We start from the raw sequence: 20,338 nt of genomic DNA on the forward strand, positions 1-20,338 counted from the left end.
CCTCACTCCACACAATCTAGGGGACTTAACTCTCTCATGTGTTAATGACCCTATCTGTGATGACTCATACATAAACCTATATCTCCAACTAGGCCACATCCTAAGTTTCAGACTTTTTATCTAATATTTCTGCATGTCCCATAGATACCTAAACTCTGAAATGATTAAAGCTTGTGAGCATGTATGTTAGGAGGTAGAGAGTACTGAGTAGTGGCAAACCTGTGGGAACAATTGTTAAGATAAACTGAGGCAACTGTGAGATACAGTATAACAAGCTGAAGAGTCAGAATTACTACATGAATTCAAGTATTTTAGTCAATCTCTCTAAAACTCAGTTTCATAGCAGCTTTCTGGATTACTGAGGGATAAATCTGATTTATATTTAATTTCATTTAAATTATATGTATAAAGTGAAAATTTCTAAGACAGAAGGCAAACCACATTAAATTTAAATTACATGATTTTGAAACGAAAAGATATTATGGCTATCATTTTTTATCATTAAATTTAAAAATTAAAATAAAATAATCCTGAGGACAACCAAGCAGTTATTAATCTAAATAAACAAATCTGAACGAACTAGGCATCACTTTTTCTAAGAAACAGTAATTTTTACATCGCTAACCTCTAACATTTTCTTTGGGAAACACTGCATGTCAGGACATGATCAAAAAAATATGCCTGTGCTCCAGATATTATTTGCACTTAAAATATTGCCAGCATAGTTCATAGTTCATTTCATAGGTCTATCACCTGGGTGAGAGTAGATAGCATAGTAATAAGGTTTTTAAGTTATGGGGTTGAATATAGCCTTGTCTTATAGTCAATCATGTTTCACCTTATTTGTATAGGCATTAAATTAGTCTTTAGGTGTCTGAATATACACCAACTTTTAAATAAAAGAACATAAAAGTTCCATTTTTAATTATTTTTGAAACAGAATTTTCCTGAGGTTACTATATCCCACAAACCAAATGTCTGCTTTCAAATAAAATGGTGATTAAAATTAACCCTCACTTATAAAGCATGCATTTAAAAAACATTTTGGATGACATTCCATAAAACCTCTCCTTATAGTCATTATAGATCAATTTTCAAGTGTTAACTATCATAAGGCAACTTTGTTCCTGCCACAGTGCAAGAGCTGACAGGACAAAAACTTGAGAAATCCCAATCATGGGTGGTTGTAGGCTGAGTCCATAAAGGAGGAGTTTAGCAGGAATAATTCTGCTATTCAAATGAACTGGGATCCAGCAGCTGTCACAGCAAAGGGGTGAAAAGAGCAGAAGAGGAAAGGGAAAAGACTGTGGTTATAGGACGTATCTAGCTTTCAGTAAATCTAAGACTTTATTCCCATTGATGCTTTCCAAATTACTGAAGAATCTTAAAGGGGTTCTAAGAATTTGGACAAAAAATGGGCAGAAGTGTTTTGTAAAGACAGCCTTTTAAGAAAACTATGAAAGGTAACTCTACATTTATTCACCCCTTAGTACATGTCATGCACTGTCTTTAAAATTTTTTTTTTTATTGAAATACGTGTTTGGCTTCATTCACTGCTGTGAGATAATCCATATTCTAGCCTGGGACAGCAGTTGTCCTTTCCTTAATGTGGCTAGAACTTCTTCATGTATATATACTACACTCTATCTATTACAGTGTATCCATTCTGTTGCTGGGCATTTGAGTTATTCACAATTTTAGGTTACTATAAATAAAGCTGCTATATACATTCTTGTACATGTCTTTGTGGATATAAGCTCTTAATTCCTCTTGGGTATGTATACCTGACAATGTGATTCCTGAGTCAGAAGGAAGGCATATGTTCATCTTTGACAGACACTGACCTTTTTTCAGTGTATTACTCTCTTTTCAGTGTATTAATGACCATGCTAACCCATTGCCCATTTTTATTAAAGACAGTATTAATTTACTCTGTTACCACAACGAGAGTTTCCGTTATTCCACATTCTTGTCAATACTTGATATTGTTAGTCTTTTTTATTTTCACCATTTTGGGTGTGTGATGGTATCTCACTGTGGTTTTAATTAGAATTTTCCTGATGAGTAATTATGAAGAATACTTTTTCATGTTTCTTGTTCATTTGATATCTTCTTTTTAATGAAGTAACTGTTAGATCTTTTGCCCATTAAGAAAACTAGGTTGTTTGTCTTTGTCTTATTGATTTGTCAAAGCTCTTTGTTATGAAACATTTTATATATATATGTGTATGTCTGTATATATATGTGTGTGTATATATATCTGTGTGTGTATGTGTGTGCGTGTGTGTGTGTGTGTGTGTGAGACTCAAACCTTACTCCAACCAGTGAATTAGGTCCTTCATTATTGTCTTTTAATAATGGAGAAACTGGAGAAGAGGGAATTAATTTATCAAAATTAAATAGCTTGTATGATGCAACACTGGTATGATTGCAGAACTCCTGCTTTAACCATTTGGTTATACTTTCTCAGGCAAACAGCAGTGGACTCTTCAGGTTACCAAAAGGTCAAACCCAGATCTGCTTCTACTAATAAAAGAGTCATATAACAACCTAGTAGAGAGAGAGAAAATATTTGCAAACCATACATCTGATAAAAGGGTTAATATCCAAAACACATAACGAACTGAAACGACTCAATAGTAAAAAACAAATAACCCAAATAAAAAATGGGCAATGGGTTGGCATGGTCATCACTCAAAAGAAGACATAAAAATGACAACAGTTGTATGAAAAATGCTCAACATGACTCATCATCAAAGAAATGCAAATTAAAACTACAATGAGATACCACCTCACACCTGTTAAAATGGCTATTATCTAAAAGAGGAAAGATAACAAGTGTAGGAGATGCTGTGGAGGATGAAAATCTTGCACACTGCTGGTAGGAGTGTAAATTAGCACAGCCATTTAGTCTGTTTTCACATGGCTATAAAGAACTACTCGAGAGTGGGTAATTTACAAAGGAAAGAGGTTTAGCTGACTCAGTTCAGCATGGCTGCGGAAGCCTCAGGAGACTTACAATCACGGCAGAAGGGGAAGGGGAAGCAAGGCACCTTCTTCACAAGGCGGCAGGAAGGAGAAGGAAAGCAGGAGGAACTACCAAACATGTATAAAACTGTCAGATTTCATGAGAACTCACTCATTATCATAAGAACAGCATGGAGGACACTGCCCCATGATTCAATTACCTTCACCTGGTCTCTCCCTTGACACATGGGGATTAGGGGGATTACAATTCAAGATGAGATTTTGGGTGGCGACACAGCCAAACCATATCAGCCATTATAGAAAACACTATGGAAGTTCCTAAAAACAGAACTACCATATGATCCAGCTATCACACCGCTGGGTATATAGCAAAGGAAATGAAATCAGTATGTTGAAGAAATATCCACACTTCCATGTTCACTGCGGCATTATTCACAAGTAGCCAAGATATGGAGTCAACCTAAGTGTTCATCAATGGATAAACGGACAAACGAAATGTGGTGTATGTACATTATGGAATACTGTTTGGCCTTAAAAAAGAAAATCCCGTCATTTGAGACAACAAGGATGAACTTAGAGAACATTATGTTAAGTGAAATAAGCTAAGCTCAGAAAGACAAATACTACATGATCTCATCTACATGTGGAGTGCAAAAAAGTTGAACTCACAGAAGAAGTGAGTAAGATGGTGGTTGCTAAGGGCTGTGTGGCTGGAGAGGGAGACTGGGGAACTGTTGGTCTAAGGACATAAAACTTCAGCTAGACAAGAGGAAGTAAGTTCAAGATATCTATTTTACAACATGTTACTAGAAGAAATAACAATGTACTGTATTTCTAAAAATCACTAAGAGAATAGATTTTCGGGTTTCTCACCACAAAATGATAAGCATGTGAGGTAATGCATACATTAATCAGCTCAATTTAGCCATGTCACAATGTATATGTATTTCAAAACAATGGGTTATACACAAAAGTAGATACAATTTATTTTTAAAGACTCAAACTCCTGGACTCAAGCAATCTTCTTGCGTCAGCTTCCAGAGTAGCTGAGATTACAGGTGTCGATCATTGAGCCGATATATACACTTTTTTATTTGTCAGTTAAACAAGAAATTTTTTAAAAAGTCACATGGGTGTTATATAATTTCTGTGAGATGGAGGGCCAAAGAATTCACTGAAAGTACTTCACAGAAGTAAAAGAGCATGTCCTGCAAAGGCCATGCGATACATCTGGGCTCCTAGAGCAATAACCCGGGTGGAATTGTACTGACCTCTATTCCTTTTGAAGGTGCTATCCTTTCTTCTGATAGAGGGTAAAACCAGGAACTTGAGCTCAACCAGTCATTAAACATTTGTTGACACTTTTTTTAAAAGGAGAAAGCTGTTAATTCCAGTGCCTCTGCCAAATTTCACTCAGGTAATTGCACAAGGGCATAGCAATGCTACAGGTAGGGAAAATGTAAATTGGCAGAGCAGTTGAATGTGGTCCTTTCTATCTAAATCCTCTTGTTAGTTTCCATTAGATGAGTTAGCACTTTGCTTCCCTTCCTTTCCTTATGTGAAATACCATGAAGTTATCAAAAGGCTGCTGTGTTCTGCCTAAGAAATTGGCTTCTTTTCAGAGAGTGAAATGATCTTACTACATCCTTTACTTTTCTGGATCCCTTGTTAGGTTCAACTAGCTAATGTATTGTAACGTTTTTCAAAGTCTCAGGGTAAAACACAATAGTGTTATACCAGACTAACTGTATTTGATCTTAAAGATGTTTAAAATATTTGAAAAGGAGGAGCTATAAAAATATTTCTCATCTTCATGTGCGAATCTGTCCTCAAACTTTCATATACAAATAAAAAATATGATATACCCAATATAAATTTTACCTTAAAGAAGACCTTTGGAAAGATAATGAAGTAAAATGTCTGCTCTTAATCAGCATTGTAGTGTTTCTTTAAATCCACTGTCAAACTGCCTAATAAGGTAAATTAAATAATGGAATGCTATTTGCAATTTCCAAATAACATCAGTCATTACAAAATTGCCCTAGGCTTTTCTTGACCCAATACTATACATGATTGAATAATTATCCTTTAATCAGTACAGTAATGAATAACTGTACCTTTTAAGTTTGGGATATTTAGATCCCACTTTATTTCATTAAGCTTATCTCTAAATCAGAACAACCAGCTGTCTCTTACCGAATATAAGGTATGTTTTCATTATAAAAGTAGAATTCAACAGTAACTGTTCTATGAAAAACTGTGGGTTTCATTTTAGGTTTCTACTTTAAGTCCAAAATGCAGAACCAGTCAACGGGAAATACTTTTCTTGCCCTTGAACTAAATACATCAGATTCCATCAATAATAAAGAAAAATTCCATAGTTATAAACTTGTTTGCTTTTTGGCTGTATGCCAGATCTAAAAAGGCAAAATTAAACTTAAAACTACATTGACTGAAGGTCTGAGGTCATAGAATTCTTTAAAGATCCAGACATGTGTGTTGTTACAATTCTGGTTGAGAGAATAATATAGTTATAAGCAGAATTAATTCCTTCTTTAAATTCAACAGACAGTCTAATAAAATCCGAAAATGATGTCAAACTATATTTCTTGGCCTTAGCAACCAATGGAGGCCTGATGAAATTGCAGCATTCTGATAGTGAAAGTCAGAATTCCATATGTGAATGTGTCACATCCAAAGTCACATACTCAGACTATCTACCTGCCTGCATTTAATATATTTAATATGAATAAATATCTATTTTCAATACTGATTATTCTAATAAGGAAAGTAACCATCTGTGTTTTTCCTGCAGAGAAGCTTTCTTGTGATTCTATGGAAATTGGAGCAAAAGCAACATTTTACACAAAGCTCTACATAGCATATACCGTATCTGAGTACACAAATGGGTTTCATTCTTGGTAGCTGTAGTCTAGCAAATTAAAAAAACACCCTGCTGGTCTTGTCCGTCATTCAGTCTCTGATATCTTGATGATTAAATATATCTGTGATTTCATTTTTAAATACTCACCCTACCTTGTTTTCCCCACACATTCATCACTGAGAAAAACCTTCCAATATCTCCCTTCCTAAAGTAACTGCTTGTTAAGCAAGGAATTCTGAAATCATTCATTCTTTGAATGAAAGAAGATCTTTGATGCGATGCAAGTATTGACCCAAAGAGGATCATGACAGATTTGGAACATGTGATTTGGGCTGGGGCTAATGAGTAAGGTGCCTAGGGCACAAAATTTAAGAACGAGTTCCACCTTACATTTTTTGCTCTGGGTGCTTCACTGACCTCACCCTAATCTTGGCCTTGCAAGAGGTACAGATACCCAGGGAGGCTAAGGCTAGCTGAAAAATCCAAAACAGAGAGCCCCAAAGGGACAAGGACCAGAAATTCAAAGGGGCTGTCTGTTCACAGGTAGGAGGATATAAAAGGAAGGTAAGGGGAAAGAAACTAAAATGTAGGGGCATCAAAGACAAGCTGCATCTACTAGACAATTATTCCTTGGACCCACAGGTAAAGATTATGTTCTGAACAGGGAACTACAAATCATGAATGTTATCATTTCATCAATTCATGATATAAACATATCTTGGCTGTTCCTTAAAATATCAGTTTCATTTTTACTTTATGTCCAAATTAGTTTACTTGTTAATATCCCCCATATGACCTACCATTTTCCCTTTCTCACTATTGTAATTACTTGCTTGATCCTTGTCTTGCTTGTTAAATGGAAGCTAAAGGTGTGCAAGGAGCTAATTCACTGCTGAAATACCAGTTTCTAGCACAGTGCTGATACTTAACATGCACTCAATAAACAATCGTTTAATGGCATTGAGTCATCTTGGCCCCACTGGTCCAGTTAAAAAGACTGTTTTACAGTATTGTGACCATGTTTCCCTATTTTCCCTCCCATCCAAAGCTGAGTAAAAAAGAAGTAGAGATGAATTTGGATCTTGCAAATAACTGAAGGCAGAAAAATATACTTGAACAAATTACTGATATTTTAAAAATTTCTTAACCTCATTTTTCTTAGTGACTTTTGAGAGTTCTTTATATGTTTCTATAATTCCTTTATCAGTATGTGCATTATAAATACTTTCTCCAAATCTATAGCTTGTCTTTTTATTCTTATAACAGTGTCTTTTGAAGAGCAAAAGTTCTTTACAATTTTTTGAAATCTAATTTTATCTGTTCTTTTCTTGTATGAATTGTGTTTTTAATGTCATATCTATAAAATCTTTATGTAGACCAGAGTCACAAAGATTTTCACCATTTTTTTCTTCTAGAAGTTCTATAGTTTTAGCTTTTTAGATGTAGGCTTACAATCCATTTTGAGGTAATTTTTGTATACAAGTTGAGATTCTTTCCTCTTTTGCACATAGATGTCCAATTGTTCCAGCACCATTTGTTTAAAAAGACTGGCCTTTGTATCCTGATTCAAAAATCTGCTTTCTAGCATAAATACGCCTCTGTTTCTGGACTCTCCATTATGTTTCATTGCTCTATGCGTCTATCCTTTCACATTCTCTTGATTACTGTACATTATAAGTCTTTAAATCAGGTAATCTGAGTCTTCAAACTTTGTTCTTATTTTTAAAAATAGTTTTGACTATTCTAATTCATCCACCTTTCCTTGTGATTTTAGAACCATTTCAATAATTTCTCCAAAAAGTCCTGGAACTTTTCTTAGGATTATGCTGAGTCTCTGTTAAATTTGCTTTTAACTTTAAATACTTCAGCTGTGTCAAATTATGTGTAGCAAATGCAATTTGAATACTGCAAGTTTCAGATAATGAAACACACAACGGATTTTAAATACACACTGATCACACAAAGACATTAAACTACCTACCACTGATTCTACAAATCCCAGGAATGTAGGAAATGTTCACTGGCTAGAGCTACTAACAACTTACAAAGGTGAAGGGCTTATGCAGTCTCTTTAGCATAAAGGAAATAATATCAGTCATACTCAAGGAAGATAATATTACAATTTTGTTGCAAGTTCTTCACAAAATGAATAATGAGTCTGGTAAAAGCTCCATATTCATATGTACACCATTATTTAGAGATTAAAATCGCCTATCTGTCCCATATCTAAAAGAAGGATCTTCTGGAATGCCAGAAGAGCCTCATCTTATACAGTCATGCTACCACAGATCAAACATCAGCACAATTATCTGAGAGCTTTCAGCCATGTTTTCGGAATGTCCACTTTCTCCATTTTACTAGATACTGCAAAACATATAAAAGTATTTCACCTGGGTGAAGATCTGTACCTGGTTGGTTAGTCAGTCCTGGGAGAGATTCCTGCAACTGGTAGGTAGAGGTTGAAGAGGGTGTGCCATCGGCTGTGTTATTTGATGTCATATACGCTCCATACGTTGATGCTGAGTAATACTGTGCATACTGGTTTTGGCCAAAGGCTGTATAGGATGGATAATCCTGAAACAATAATTGAGATGTGTGTGTTTGAAAGAGAAATTACTCTTTAATACTCTCCAAAGAAAACCAGTCATTACAGTAACTGAAAGATTAGTACTCAGCCCCGTTTGTTTCTGAGTCCACAGCTTTGAGGTGCTCCTCATGAGCAGAGACTACTTGGTGGGCATCTCTTATAAGCACGTAGTAGTGAAATACCCTATTGTTTTGGCAAACCAGGTCCAGTATACAAATTTTAATGTGATTAAAGTTAGTATATGCTTCACTTTGCTCCTGATAATTACTTATTCAAGCATTTACATCATCAGGACCTACGTGTTTGAAGAGGAAAGAAGGAGATGGAATCAGCTCATATTCACAAAATCAGTTCTTACATATCTTCTAACATTACCAGCAAGGAGTTGGGGCTGCCCCTGCTAGACTCCACAAAGACCTCAGTCTGCATTTTTGTGATTTTTGTTCCTTTCTGGGCTACCACTGATAATTCTGTTTTCTTGGCAGGAGGTAAAAAGTAAATAAAAGAAGATGAATATGACTTTTTTTTTTTTTTTTTTTTTTACCCAGCCTCTCACAAACTGTATGACACCTGAGGCCTTGACTTAAAGTCTTTAGTGAACTTTTCAATTATTTAGTTTCCCTCCTTTGTTACAGAGATAAATGAAAGCACTGAATCAACACCCTTGACCTGCTTTTTATTAAAAAATTTTAAGAACCTTAAAATGATGATAATAACCCTTCAAAATCCTTTTACATAGTAGGATGATGAGTAAGGAATTGTTGTGATAACTGGTGTTTAATATATCTAGCATGTGTCAGCCCAAAATGTTATCAGTGATGACAAATCCTTGGTCATCACCGATAACATTAAGATCCCCCAATGAAATGTGTTCCAAAGGAAACAAAGATCTACATTTGATGTGGTTTCCAAAAAATAAAAGAAATAATCTTATAAGTAAATATGTATACTATCATAAAGGATTAGGTAATATGGCAGAAAACTAAAATTCTATTAGTCTGAAAATTTCAAGATCCAATGTTTCCTACTATCACTTGTGAGCCAAGAACAAAAACCTCATCATATCTAAACAAAGTTCCTAGCAATATCTCTCAAAATAAAACAGTGATAGCAGACATACATAGTGCTTACTCTGTATCAAGACACTGTTTTAAGGGCTCAAATATATTTACTCATTTAATCCTCATAATCTCTTATGTGGTCTTAATACTATATTCATTTTACATTGAAGGGGACTAAGGCACAGAGTGGTTAAGTGATTTTCACAAGGTCACACAGCTAGTAAGTTTCAGAGCTAGATTTGAACCCAGAGTGCCTAAGTCAAACATCTGTGCTGAAGCGCTCTGTTAGCCCACTAATTCCTGCAGAAGAAGATGAGGTTACATACTGGAAAGGTCCAGGCTATTCCCCACTGGGGAATATAATGTCTTTTCATATTCAAACATATCTCAAAGATCTCCCTTTCTTTTCATTTCCACTGTCGTCCCCCTTGTCCAAGTTCCCTTTTCTTCCTGTTGCAGGCAATGTATTCATTTTTAAATTTATCTCCTCTTTCCATTTTTGACTTTCTCCAAAGACCTTGGTGGTAGAGTTATCTTCTCAAAACATAAATTAAATGATGTAATTTTCTTGCTCAAAATCTCATCATAGCCTCCCACTGGGCTTGGAATAGAATCCAAATTCCTTATTGTAAACCACCAGGCCTTACGTGAGTAGGCCCCCACCTATCTCTGCAAATGTGTTTCCGCACTTGCCCCTCATGCACTAACTAAACTCCAGCCTTTTTTTTTTTTTTTTTTAGTTCAGTGACACACCAAGTCTTCCATCCATCGGGGATTTGGTACACGCTGCTTTCTTTGCCTGAAACACCACTGCCCTCCTTCACCTAACTCTTAGAAGTCTTGGCCTAAATGTGGTTTCCATAGAGAAGCCTTATATAAAACCTCCCCTATTCAAAATTATACTTCAGTTGATATTTTAACAGACCCTGTTCTCTTCCTAAATCTGTATTTGTGTGTTTACTGGTTTATTGTCTGTTTGTCCCAGTAGGCTGTAAGCTCCATGAGGCAGGAATCATATCTGATCCACTCCGGCCCCACCTTCGTGTACCCCAGTATACAGACCAATTCCTAACACTTAATGGGCACTCAATAGGTATTAGCCAAAACAACAAACTGGTGCTCAGGCCATGGTCCCAAATACAGATTACATTTTATATTGTGATCCATTGTATTTAAATCTTCACAGATTTTCGGATCTGTTTTATGATTAACTGTTTTTAAATAAATGTTTTTTTCCTTTAAAAATCTTTTCTTAATCCTCCCAAATAGAGGCAGAGTAGTTTTTCCCTTATAGTACAACTCTGCCTAGTGTATATTTCTGTTATAATATTCACTATATCTCACTCTCTGTCCATCTTATTTTCATATTTGTTTCTTTCAGAGGACTGAATCCTTCTAAAGAGCAGGGAACAATGACTTACCAGTTTTGAATCTTCAATCCCTAGCCAAAAATCTAACACATAGCAAGTACTCAATAAATGCTTGTTGGACCAATAAATAAACGTGTAAAATCAAGTTACAAAAAATTTCTCAATTAAAAAAAATAAAATGTATATACTGATTCTGATGTTTAGTGTTTTAAGACATCGTTTTTCTAACTAATGCTAAATTACAGTTTAATCCTATCAAAAATATTATTATTCCACACTATTTTAACGATCAAAATTTCCTTTCTGCCTTTTGTTATATCAATAAAACTTAAATAAAGTGATAAAATTCCTTCAGTAAATCTAAAAAGTAAGCACTTGTACAGTAACTCACATTTTAGAATACATAAATGTCTAACAATTATACTAAAGTAAAATACTGCATTGCCAGACCAGAAGTCAGCCACTCTTCAATCTCAGCTACTTCGAAAGTGGCTGAAAAGAAAAAAATATGGACAAAAGATTTGGAAGTGTCAACATAAATCACTAATTCATCTCACTCTAAGCTGATTCACTCATTTAGGGACATTCACTCTTGTTTCATGCATAATTCTAACATGCTAGATTTTAAAACTCACAAAAATATTAAGAAAACATAATTAGAAGGAGGACTAAAGACTACCAGAGGCAGGCACAGTGACAAAAGCAAAAAGTTGCAGCTGTCAGGAAAGTGGGAATCAAACATTAAAAGTATTCATAAAACTAAAAAATAGAAAAATTATTTAAAAGCCAACAGTAGTCTTTGAGGCATTTTGTTTAGTAACAAAGGACACTTTTTAGGACTGAAAATGTTATATAGTCTGTAGCATAATCCTATAACTGATTTTAATCAATTAATACTGATTCAACCAATTAATATTCATTATAATAACTGCTTTATCAAGAAAAATAAAATTGTTTTTAGTAGTATTTTAACAGAAAATATCCAATACATTTTGTAATTCCATGCCAAATGATTAAAACAACTACAGTATAAATGTTTAAAACACAAACGTTTAACAATCAAAAAATCTAAAATAGCCAGAATAATACATAGTCCAAGAATTCTAGATAGGTAATTTTTTACTATCCTGAAATGCTATAATAATTTTTAAATAAAGAAACCTTATCCTGGGAGGGTACACACATATATGGCAACCCGAGTACTCTTCAAAAATCTGAAATACATATAAAAAGCATAAACACAAAAAGCTACTATACCTGTTGTGAACCACTGAAATTCGTTGAATTGGAAACTGAATTATTTGCATAAATAGTAGATGACGGTGCAAAACTAGAACCTACAGGTAAAAAACAAACTGCATTTTAAAAGTATTCCTTGTAAAATGATAAAAATATTTCATTTCGCAGAATTCGGTAAGAGAAACACTTTGAAATTTGTCATGAAGACAGTGAAATTTGAAGTTGAGACATTTATACAGAAAATAGGCTTAGCTCTCTCGCTCTTGTAACAGCTGGTAAACCCTTTCCTGTTGAATCTGTTGAGCTAAACAGAAGCACATGGGAACAGTCTTCATAAGGAGTGAGGCTAACATTCAAGGGTTAAGAGTCTAGAAGTGCAGGGGTACGCAAATGATAAAATCTTACACAGACTAAGACTGCCTCCAGGAAATTACTGGAACTTTCAAATCATATCAACTGCATTTACGTACAAAAAAAAAATCACTTGAGTTCAACATTTGTACAGGGTTTTTAGCGTGGGAAATAAACATACAGAACCCCATTTAGCAACTCCCTGTACTTTTGTTCCCTTTGTCTTTTCTTTAGAACAAAAATAGCTGTGAATTAGGGTTCAGACTCAAGGGAGAACTGTTTATACTACACAAATCTAGGGTTTGAGGGCCTTCTAAAACTTTACTGCAAGGTCTGACATTTAACGATTTCTCAAATCACGGCAAAAACAAGTGAGCTGCCAATTATAGGTTTCCTAAAAAAAAAAAAGTCCTTATGGAATGTGCTTGTCAAAAAGTAAAATGAAAGGCTATTGAGGTAGCTGATTACTTGTTTTATCAATGTGTTTTGACTAGTCATGTGTTATGTAATCAATGCCACTGACCTGACCTGGAATAGCCAATATGAAAGTATTTGTGAAAAAAATAAAAATACTGTCTGTCACAGGGCTAACTGAAGCTGTATGAATTTTTGAGGCTACAGCATGCATTCAAATATGTTTCGACCTACATTCTAGGAAAAAAGAGCACTGCTATTCCAGCCAAATGTATCTAAATAATTATTTCATTTGAATCAATTGACCAGAATGTCATACCAGTTGGTTCAAATATGTTAATATAGCCCCAAATTTGTGATTTTCAGTATAGACAAAATGACAGATAGTAACCAGCTTTTAAAGTTTTTACTATGTCACTAAAATTCTTTTGGCAACTATTGCATTAAGATACAACATGGCTAGGCGTGGTGGCTCATGCCTGTAATCCCAGCACTTTGGGAGGCCATGGCGGGTGGGTCACCTGAGATCAGGAGTTTGAGACCAGCCTGATCAACACGGTGAAACCCTGTCTCTACTAAAAATACAAAAATTGGCCAGGCATAGTGGTGCACACCTGTAATCCCAGCTCTCAGGAGGCTGAGGCAGGAGAATCGCTTGAACCTGGGAGGCAGAAGTTGAAAGTTAGCTGAGATGGCGCCATTGCTCTCCAGCCTGGACAACAGAGCCAGACTCCATATCAAAAAAACAAAAAACAAAGAACAACAACAAAAAGATAAAACGCAATTTTAATAGGAGTCTAAAATTAAAAGAAATGTAATGATCCTATATGCCTCTATGGAGGATTGGCGAGTAAATATTATATAATAGTCCTGTTAAGCAATATATTATCAATACGAGAGAGGAATTTTAGGAATGAACAAAAAATCCTCAATTGGTCAATGAATGGAACTTAGAAAAGAGCTAATTCAAGTTGAAGTATAATCAAAACAGCACTACATACTTCAGGAATACTGAAAAGAAAATACTGGTTTGTGCTACAGATCTTTTAAATCGCTTAAGTAGACGCCAAACGTGTGGCTGACCTGGTGTCTGGCTTGGAAGTTGCTTTGCTTGGACTTGGTTTCCTGCTGATGTTACTCAGCTTAAACTTAAGTATTTAAGTTTGGTATAGGTCCTGTTTCCTGAGGTATACTCAACCATTCCATCATGTTTCTGTCTAGTTATCTTTCTTTAGAAATTGTGTGAGCTGTGATAAAGCTTAAAACTGTCTTCATGATCGGATATTCCTAGTCTGAAGCCAGTGAGTCTCACTCAAAGAATGAGTTCTCCCAAAACATGTTTCATGTGTAGCTACTTACCCGGCATTTGGTAAGAGTAAGGTGTCTGGCCCGGCTGTGGGGTAGAAAACCCTGGGCTGTAACTGAGGCAGCCACTCTGTAACGGGGACTGAGTTTGGGAAAGTCCACTCTCTGTCTTGATGGCTGGCAACATCACACCCAAATCTGTTCAGAAAAATGATTGTGCAAGCCATTTAATTAGTAAGATGATTTTCCTTCTAAAGTGTAACCTACAATAGAATACAAAGCTACCAGCCAGCAGGATCACCTGCCTATAACCAAAGAAGAAGATAGAAGATGTGAAATACCGTAAGTGGGCAGGCTGTAGGGCTGTCCTGTCTGTGAGTAGGCTGTGTAGACGGCTGGCTGCTGCATCCCCGAATACTGAGTCTGGCCTGCATATGCAGACATTGTTTGAGCTGCTGGTGTAGAAAGAATGTGTGGATAGGGCCTAAATATCAGAAAAATAGCATTACTGTGGCAACAAAGACTGTGTATTAATTTAGACAGCCTAGATTCAGTGAAACCCTATAATATCCAGGACGTAATCCTCTTTATCCGTAATTTTAATAATATAGGAAAAAACAACAGTCTGAATGTCAGGAGTTCAGGCTCTGCTACAAGCCAGTCTAGTGACCATAGTCAAATGATTTAAACTCCCTACATCTATACCACATCTGTAAAAGCAGAAATTTGATTTAGATATTATACCTAGTGTCTCTTCCAGGTCTATAATTCTTGTTCATATCTGAAATCGCACTCCAGTTAGTATGTAGATGAGGAAAATGGAGCACACGCTAGCTTTATTAATATGCTTATTAGCAAATTCACACTCACCATGAGTGACTTAATGCTATGCAAAGACTACGAAAGTCTATTTAAAAGCCGTACTAAGAATTTGCTCCCAAGAATCGGAAATTTAAAAAAAGAAAAAGAAAGGCAGGAAGCTTCCAAAAAAAAAAAAAAAAAAAGGAACATCATTCCTTTCATCATGCCACATTTTACATCATGTTCTCCATTGGATAGCCAACCTCCAGTCTATATATATGTAAAGGCAGACATTCTAGATGCTGCAGAAAATAACATACTATATTTAAATGTGTATGTATCAGCAATACACAATCTTGGCACGTCTGGCTGATTCCAAACCAATTCAGATATACACCCAATATAGTTAAACTTAAGAAATATCTACGACTGTCCTCAATAAAGTGACTATATTAGTTATAAAAAACAATAAAGCATGTTCTCCAAAAATATGTTTATTAGAACTGGAAATCCAACAAAAGAATTTCAATGATGGAATTAATTATGAAGTGTTGACATTTAGATAAAATGTAATCTCTTTAGATTTTTTAACCAGCCAGCATTTTTGAATTTGAATTAAAATGCAATGTATTCTAATTTGAGCTTGACATTTTTCCTCAAGGTATATATAAATATTCAAGGGAATTATCAAGATAAACGTGGGTGTCTCTATTTCAAATTTCTACAGGATATTTATCTACATATTTAATCTATCCAAGCATGGATATAATACATGTATTATAGTATATACATAAATGTTTGCCAATTTAAACTTGTCAAATTGTGCGAATACAGATTAATAAAGATAATGCTGGAAAAAATTTCTAATGAAACAGAAAGAATCTACTGACCACTTACTTGGAAGGATACAGCTGTGGGGAATACTGATGTGCTGATCTGGGGCTGTAGCCACTACTTGTAATTACTGTAAGACACAAAAATACCAGTGCACCAAAGGTTGCTTCATAAATACATTTCACTAGAGTGTACATAACAAATTTGAAGAAATTACCGTGTTAAACACGTTTCCAAAAATTCATTTTCTAAAAAGAAACAGCTGCCTAAACACTTTCTCCTAATTAAACTGCTTTGAGTTTTGTGCAAAAAGCATGATATAAACATTTGTCTCACAAATCATTCCCTCTATCACTCTTCCACTCCATTTTCTCAAATCATTAGCATGCTCTTATATATTAATATGCTATGAATAAATATCTTTGATTACAGGGTAATTAAGCTTTCATAATATAAAAGTAAATTTTTAAAGTTTGCAAACTTTACATTTTAAGATGCCAAATATAATGGCAATATGTACATATCGCTCTTCTTCCATATTTGTTCTAATTGAAATACAATACAAAATAAGAAAAGTGTGATGTTCCAAACTTCGTTTTCTAACAGTACAATACGATTGTATTCTATTTCCTCTCATTTTACCCATCAGATGAACAATTAAAAATGCAGTCTAAAACATTCCAGTAATAATTAAAGAAAGCACAGGTGATTTCTTTAAAACATAATCACAAAATGCAGTAGCAATTATATTTACAAATAAACTTTGAACTATTAGAGATAATACTTTTCTGAGAAGAACTTAAAGGTGAAAGTCAGGTCCTATTAACAGTTCATCCAAACATGGAGCCTCAAACTGGAATATATCCAAAAGCTTGGAAGTTTCTCTTTCCTTTAACTATCTGCCTTGACTAAGACAGATGTTTTGCAAATATATGGACTCTAAAGTGTGAGCCAGTTCCCTTAGAGCCAATCCACACTGCGTGAGCACACAGAGTGTCTTTATTGGGCCATCTGCTGTTCATTCACTTTTCAAAAAGATTAAAGCAGTACACAATGCAGTGCTGGAATTAGTTTAGTCTAATCAATCATAGTTATACTTCAAAGTACTATGTCCTTTCTAAGTTGTTCATAATAATTCTGGAGCTAAACTTTTAGAATTGTAAAAGTGACAAATAGGTTTAGGTTGCTAACTATTTTATGAAACATGATATATTTCTATATATATCACAAGTACCCTTGTGATGTGCTTCACAAACACACAAAATTTAATGTGTTTAAAATGCTATTTTGCCTATAAGCTCTGAATATGGAAAGAATATTTTCATTTTCATAGCAATAATACAGTAAGTATATTTTTAAGAATATTATCAATTTTGAAAATCATCAAATTTGACTAAAGGTGTTACTTCCAAATATTTTCAGCAATCCAAACTTAACTGAATTTGACATGTATCGAAAATAAATTGAACCAATAAACTATTAATTTTCTACATATTTATTAAAACTTAAAGAATGTTTTAAAAATTTCAAATTTTAATGAAAACAGACTCTTTGTTCTACTACACAATGGGCATTAAATGTACATTTCATAATAATAGTGTTATTCCAAAGATAGTCATTCTAATTTATCAATTCACAATACCAAATACTCTAACAGAAATATAGTTAAATGAGGCTTAATTACATATTCTTTCATCTCTTCTTTACAGAATTTCTCCTTGGTACACTCAAGATTTGGGCCATACTAACTAGTTACGATGAATATTATGAAATAGAAGGCTTTTCCAAAGAGATACTGAATAATGAAGATAAATATTCATTATAGTAACTTCTAATAAGTAAGACATAGATCAAAATCACACATTTCAGAAAAAACCCATATACACGAACTCAATTCTGAATATACAGGATGTTTCTTCTAATGATAAAACTAAACATCATTAGAATAATGTACTCACAACACTATAAAGGCTCAACTAAACTTTACAATTTTCTATTAACGTCTATATGTTCATTTTCTAAATAGAACACAAAACCTTAGACTCAGAAAACTATGATGTTCACGTAGGAAAGTTTATGCTTCTTTACTAAAATACATACATTTTGTTCTAATTCAGAAATTTGCAGATAACTGAAAAGAACAACAAAATTGGATTAAAGTGAGTGGAAATTATGCAGATCAAAGTAAAGACTGCTCTCACAAAGGGCAACCTCATTTCCAGAATGATTCCTGGAATATCTTGTACAAACCTGAAAGACCTTTGTTTTATTCCCCACTGTCATTTGATTAATCATAAACATTACCCAATATACTCATTACATTCCATCATTTCTGTATACAACAGTAAGCAAATCAGCTTGTTTTTGAAATGCCCTGAAAATTAATTTAAATAAATGTTTAATGTCTACTGTCAGTTTCTCTGGTGGTGTCAAAGCAATTTTAAGGTTTCATTCTTATTATCATGCCATCTTAGATTGGTGACTCTCAATGGGATGAGAAGTGGGTGGGGGTGAGAATTTTGCCTGTCAGGGGACATTTAAACAGTCTGGATACATTCTTGGTTGTCTTTAGTAAGACATCTTTGGTTGCTTCTTCAGTAAAGAAGCATCTAGGGGAGTGTTGCTGGCATTCTGGGATAGATGCAGCCAAACATCTTACGGTGCAGAGGACAGCTTTCCCACACTAAATAATCAGCCCGAGTCTTTCACAGTGCTGATGTTGATAATCCCTGCCCTGGATCACTGCTGTGGAATAAAACTTTCCACAGAGTTGGAAATGTTCTGTATCTGAGCTGTCCAATATGGTAGCTGCTAACCACATGCAGCTGTTAAACACTTGAAATGTGTTTAAACTTGAAAATTCAGTTAAATTTTGGTTGCTGAAAATATTGAGAACTTAACACCTCTAGTCATACTTGATGATTTTCAAAATGTATTAATATTATTGAAAATATACTTACTGCATTATTGCTGTGAAAATGAAAATAAAAAACAAAATTTTTAATTTTATCAAATTTTAATAACTACATATGGCTAGTGGCTACCTTATTGGAGAGCACATCCCTAGATAATTCTTTTAAAAATTTGGAAAATATCTATAAAGATAATATGAGTGAATTTCAGACAGGATGATTGTTCATACCTATTTCTTTTTTCATCTATTTTCTGGTGGGGTATTACAGAAAGGACCCAGGGGCTGATCATAAGGACATGGTTCTAGACTCACACCACGGACCAGCTGTGAGGCCTTGACTATATGGCCTTAACCACTTTTAACTTTTCTTGTCTACAAAATGGATCAGAGAGCTCTGAAATTCCTTCTGGAGCTAACACTTTATAGTTTTGTCATTCAGCTTTCAATGAACTTGTAGTATACTACTGAAGTATGTCAGCAATAAATTAATAACTCCATTCCTTTCCTTAAAAATTTGTTCATATAGATTTATTTTGCAGAAAGTTTATAAAACCTATGGTAGGTGTGCAATACAGAATACTGAACTGGTAACTATTTATCTCCCGAGAGGCAGGTAAACTGCTAGAAAAGATGTGTATTAATACACATGAGTCTCTATGCAAAGTTTATGTGCTAGTATTTCTTTCTTGGAGTACTAATATTTATGTAAATATATGGCAACTGCTTTTAATCGGTGTGAACTAGTGAAATTAGATCATCTGTAAAAATCAAATATATGCTATAATGACATAATACTCTAAGACATATCTCAACTATTTTTACATAATACATACTGACAAAAAATCCTTATAACATGAGAATATGGATAAATGTAAAATGTAAAATGTATTAAAGTAGAATAACAGAACCGAGATTCAGTTACCACAGATACATTCCTACGTTTAATGTTCTTTCTGATGTACCCATTCCTCCTCAGGTTAGAAAAATCCTTTCACCAGATAATAAGCCAAAGAAATATTGCAACTTAAAAAAAATTAATTGAATCAACTTAATTCATGCCCTTTGTGCCCAGCTGGGAGTTATCAGGTATTTATATTTTAAAGGGATTGATGTTTAAAGACATGCTATTGTTCTCTTTGAAGCATACGAGCGCTCTCAGAGGCTGGGTTCTAATGCAACCAGCATGTGCTCTCCTGCAGCCCATTAACCTTTAATACTTGTCACTCAGCTGCTTACACAGGAGGAGTTTTTTAAACCCAGAGAGGAAACAAGGTTATTTAGAAGGAATCAAATGGATAGTTTTACATCTCGAATGTTAAACAGAAGGTAGTTTTTATGTAATTCAAATGGATAAGTTGAAGAAGCAAGGTCAGCTACTACAACTTAATTATTAAATTAATTAAGCACTGTATAAAATAATTTTGAAGGAAGTTAAGTTTACTTATCTGTAATAAGAAAGTCATGAAACTTTTGCTGTCAACTACAATATCAAGCAACATTATTCTAAATATAATTTGTAACAGTGCATACTGCTTATGACTATTAGTTCTTAAAAAAATAAGAACTTGTTTCTAGCTTTATAAAGATCAA

The 20,338-nt window shown here is 34.3% G+C and overlaps 1 protein-coding gene across 17 annotated transcripts in view; it reads right to left on the bottom strand.

The window, feature by feature from the left end:
* The window catches only part of EYA4 (EYA transcriptional coactivator and phosphatase 4), a 284,622-nt gene that overhangs the window by 48,393 nt on the left and 215,891 nt on the right, over positions 1-20,338 (bottom strand). For 11 of the 17 annotated variants that reach the window (XM_031667424.1, XM_031667425.1, XM_031667418.1 and 8 more), the window contains 5 exons: positions 15,898-15,964; positions 14,541-14,683; positions 14,254-14,397; positions 12,148-12,227; positions 8,263-8,446 (listed from right to left, as the gene is read on the bottom strand). In XM_031667424.1, coding sequence (XP_031523284.1) covers positions 8,263-8,446; positions 12,148-12,227; positions 14,254-14,397; positions 14,541-14,683; positions 15,898-15,964 — 618 coding nt within the window. The remainder of the gene's footprint in view (positions 1-8,262; positions 8,447-12,147; positions 12,228-14,253; positions 14,398-14,540; positions 14,684-15,897; positions 15,965-20,338) is intronic. The other 6 variants (XM_031667426.1, XM_031667419.1, XM_031667420.1 and 3 more) reach the window with 1 other exon arrangement.

This window comes from Papio anubis, chromosome 6 (genome assembly GCF_008728515.1).
Source record: "Papio anubis isolate 15944 chromosome 6, Panubis1.0, whole genome shotgun sequence".
In the NCBI taxonomy this organism is placed as follows: domain Eukaryota; kingdom Metazoa; phylum Chordata; class Mammalia; order Primates; family Cercopithecidae; genus Papio; species Papio anubis.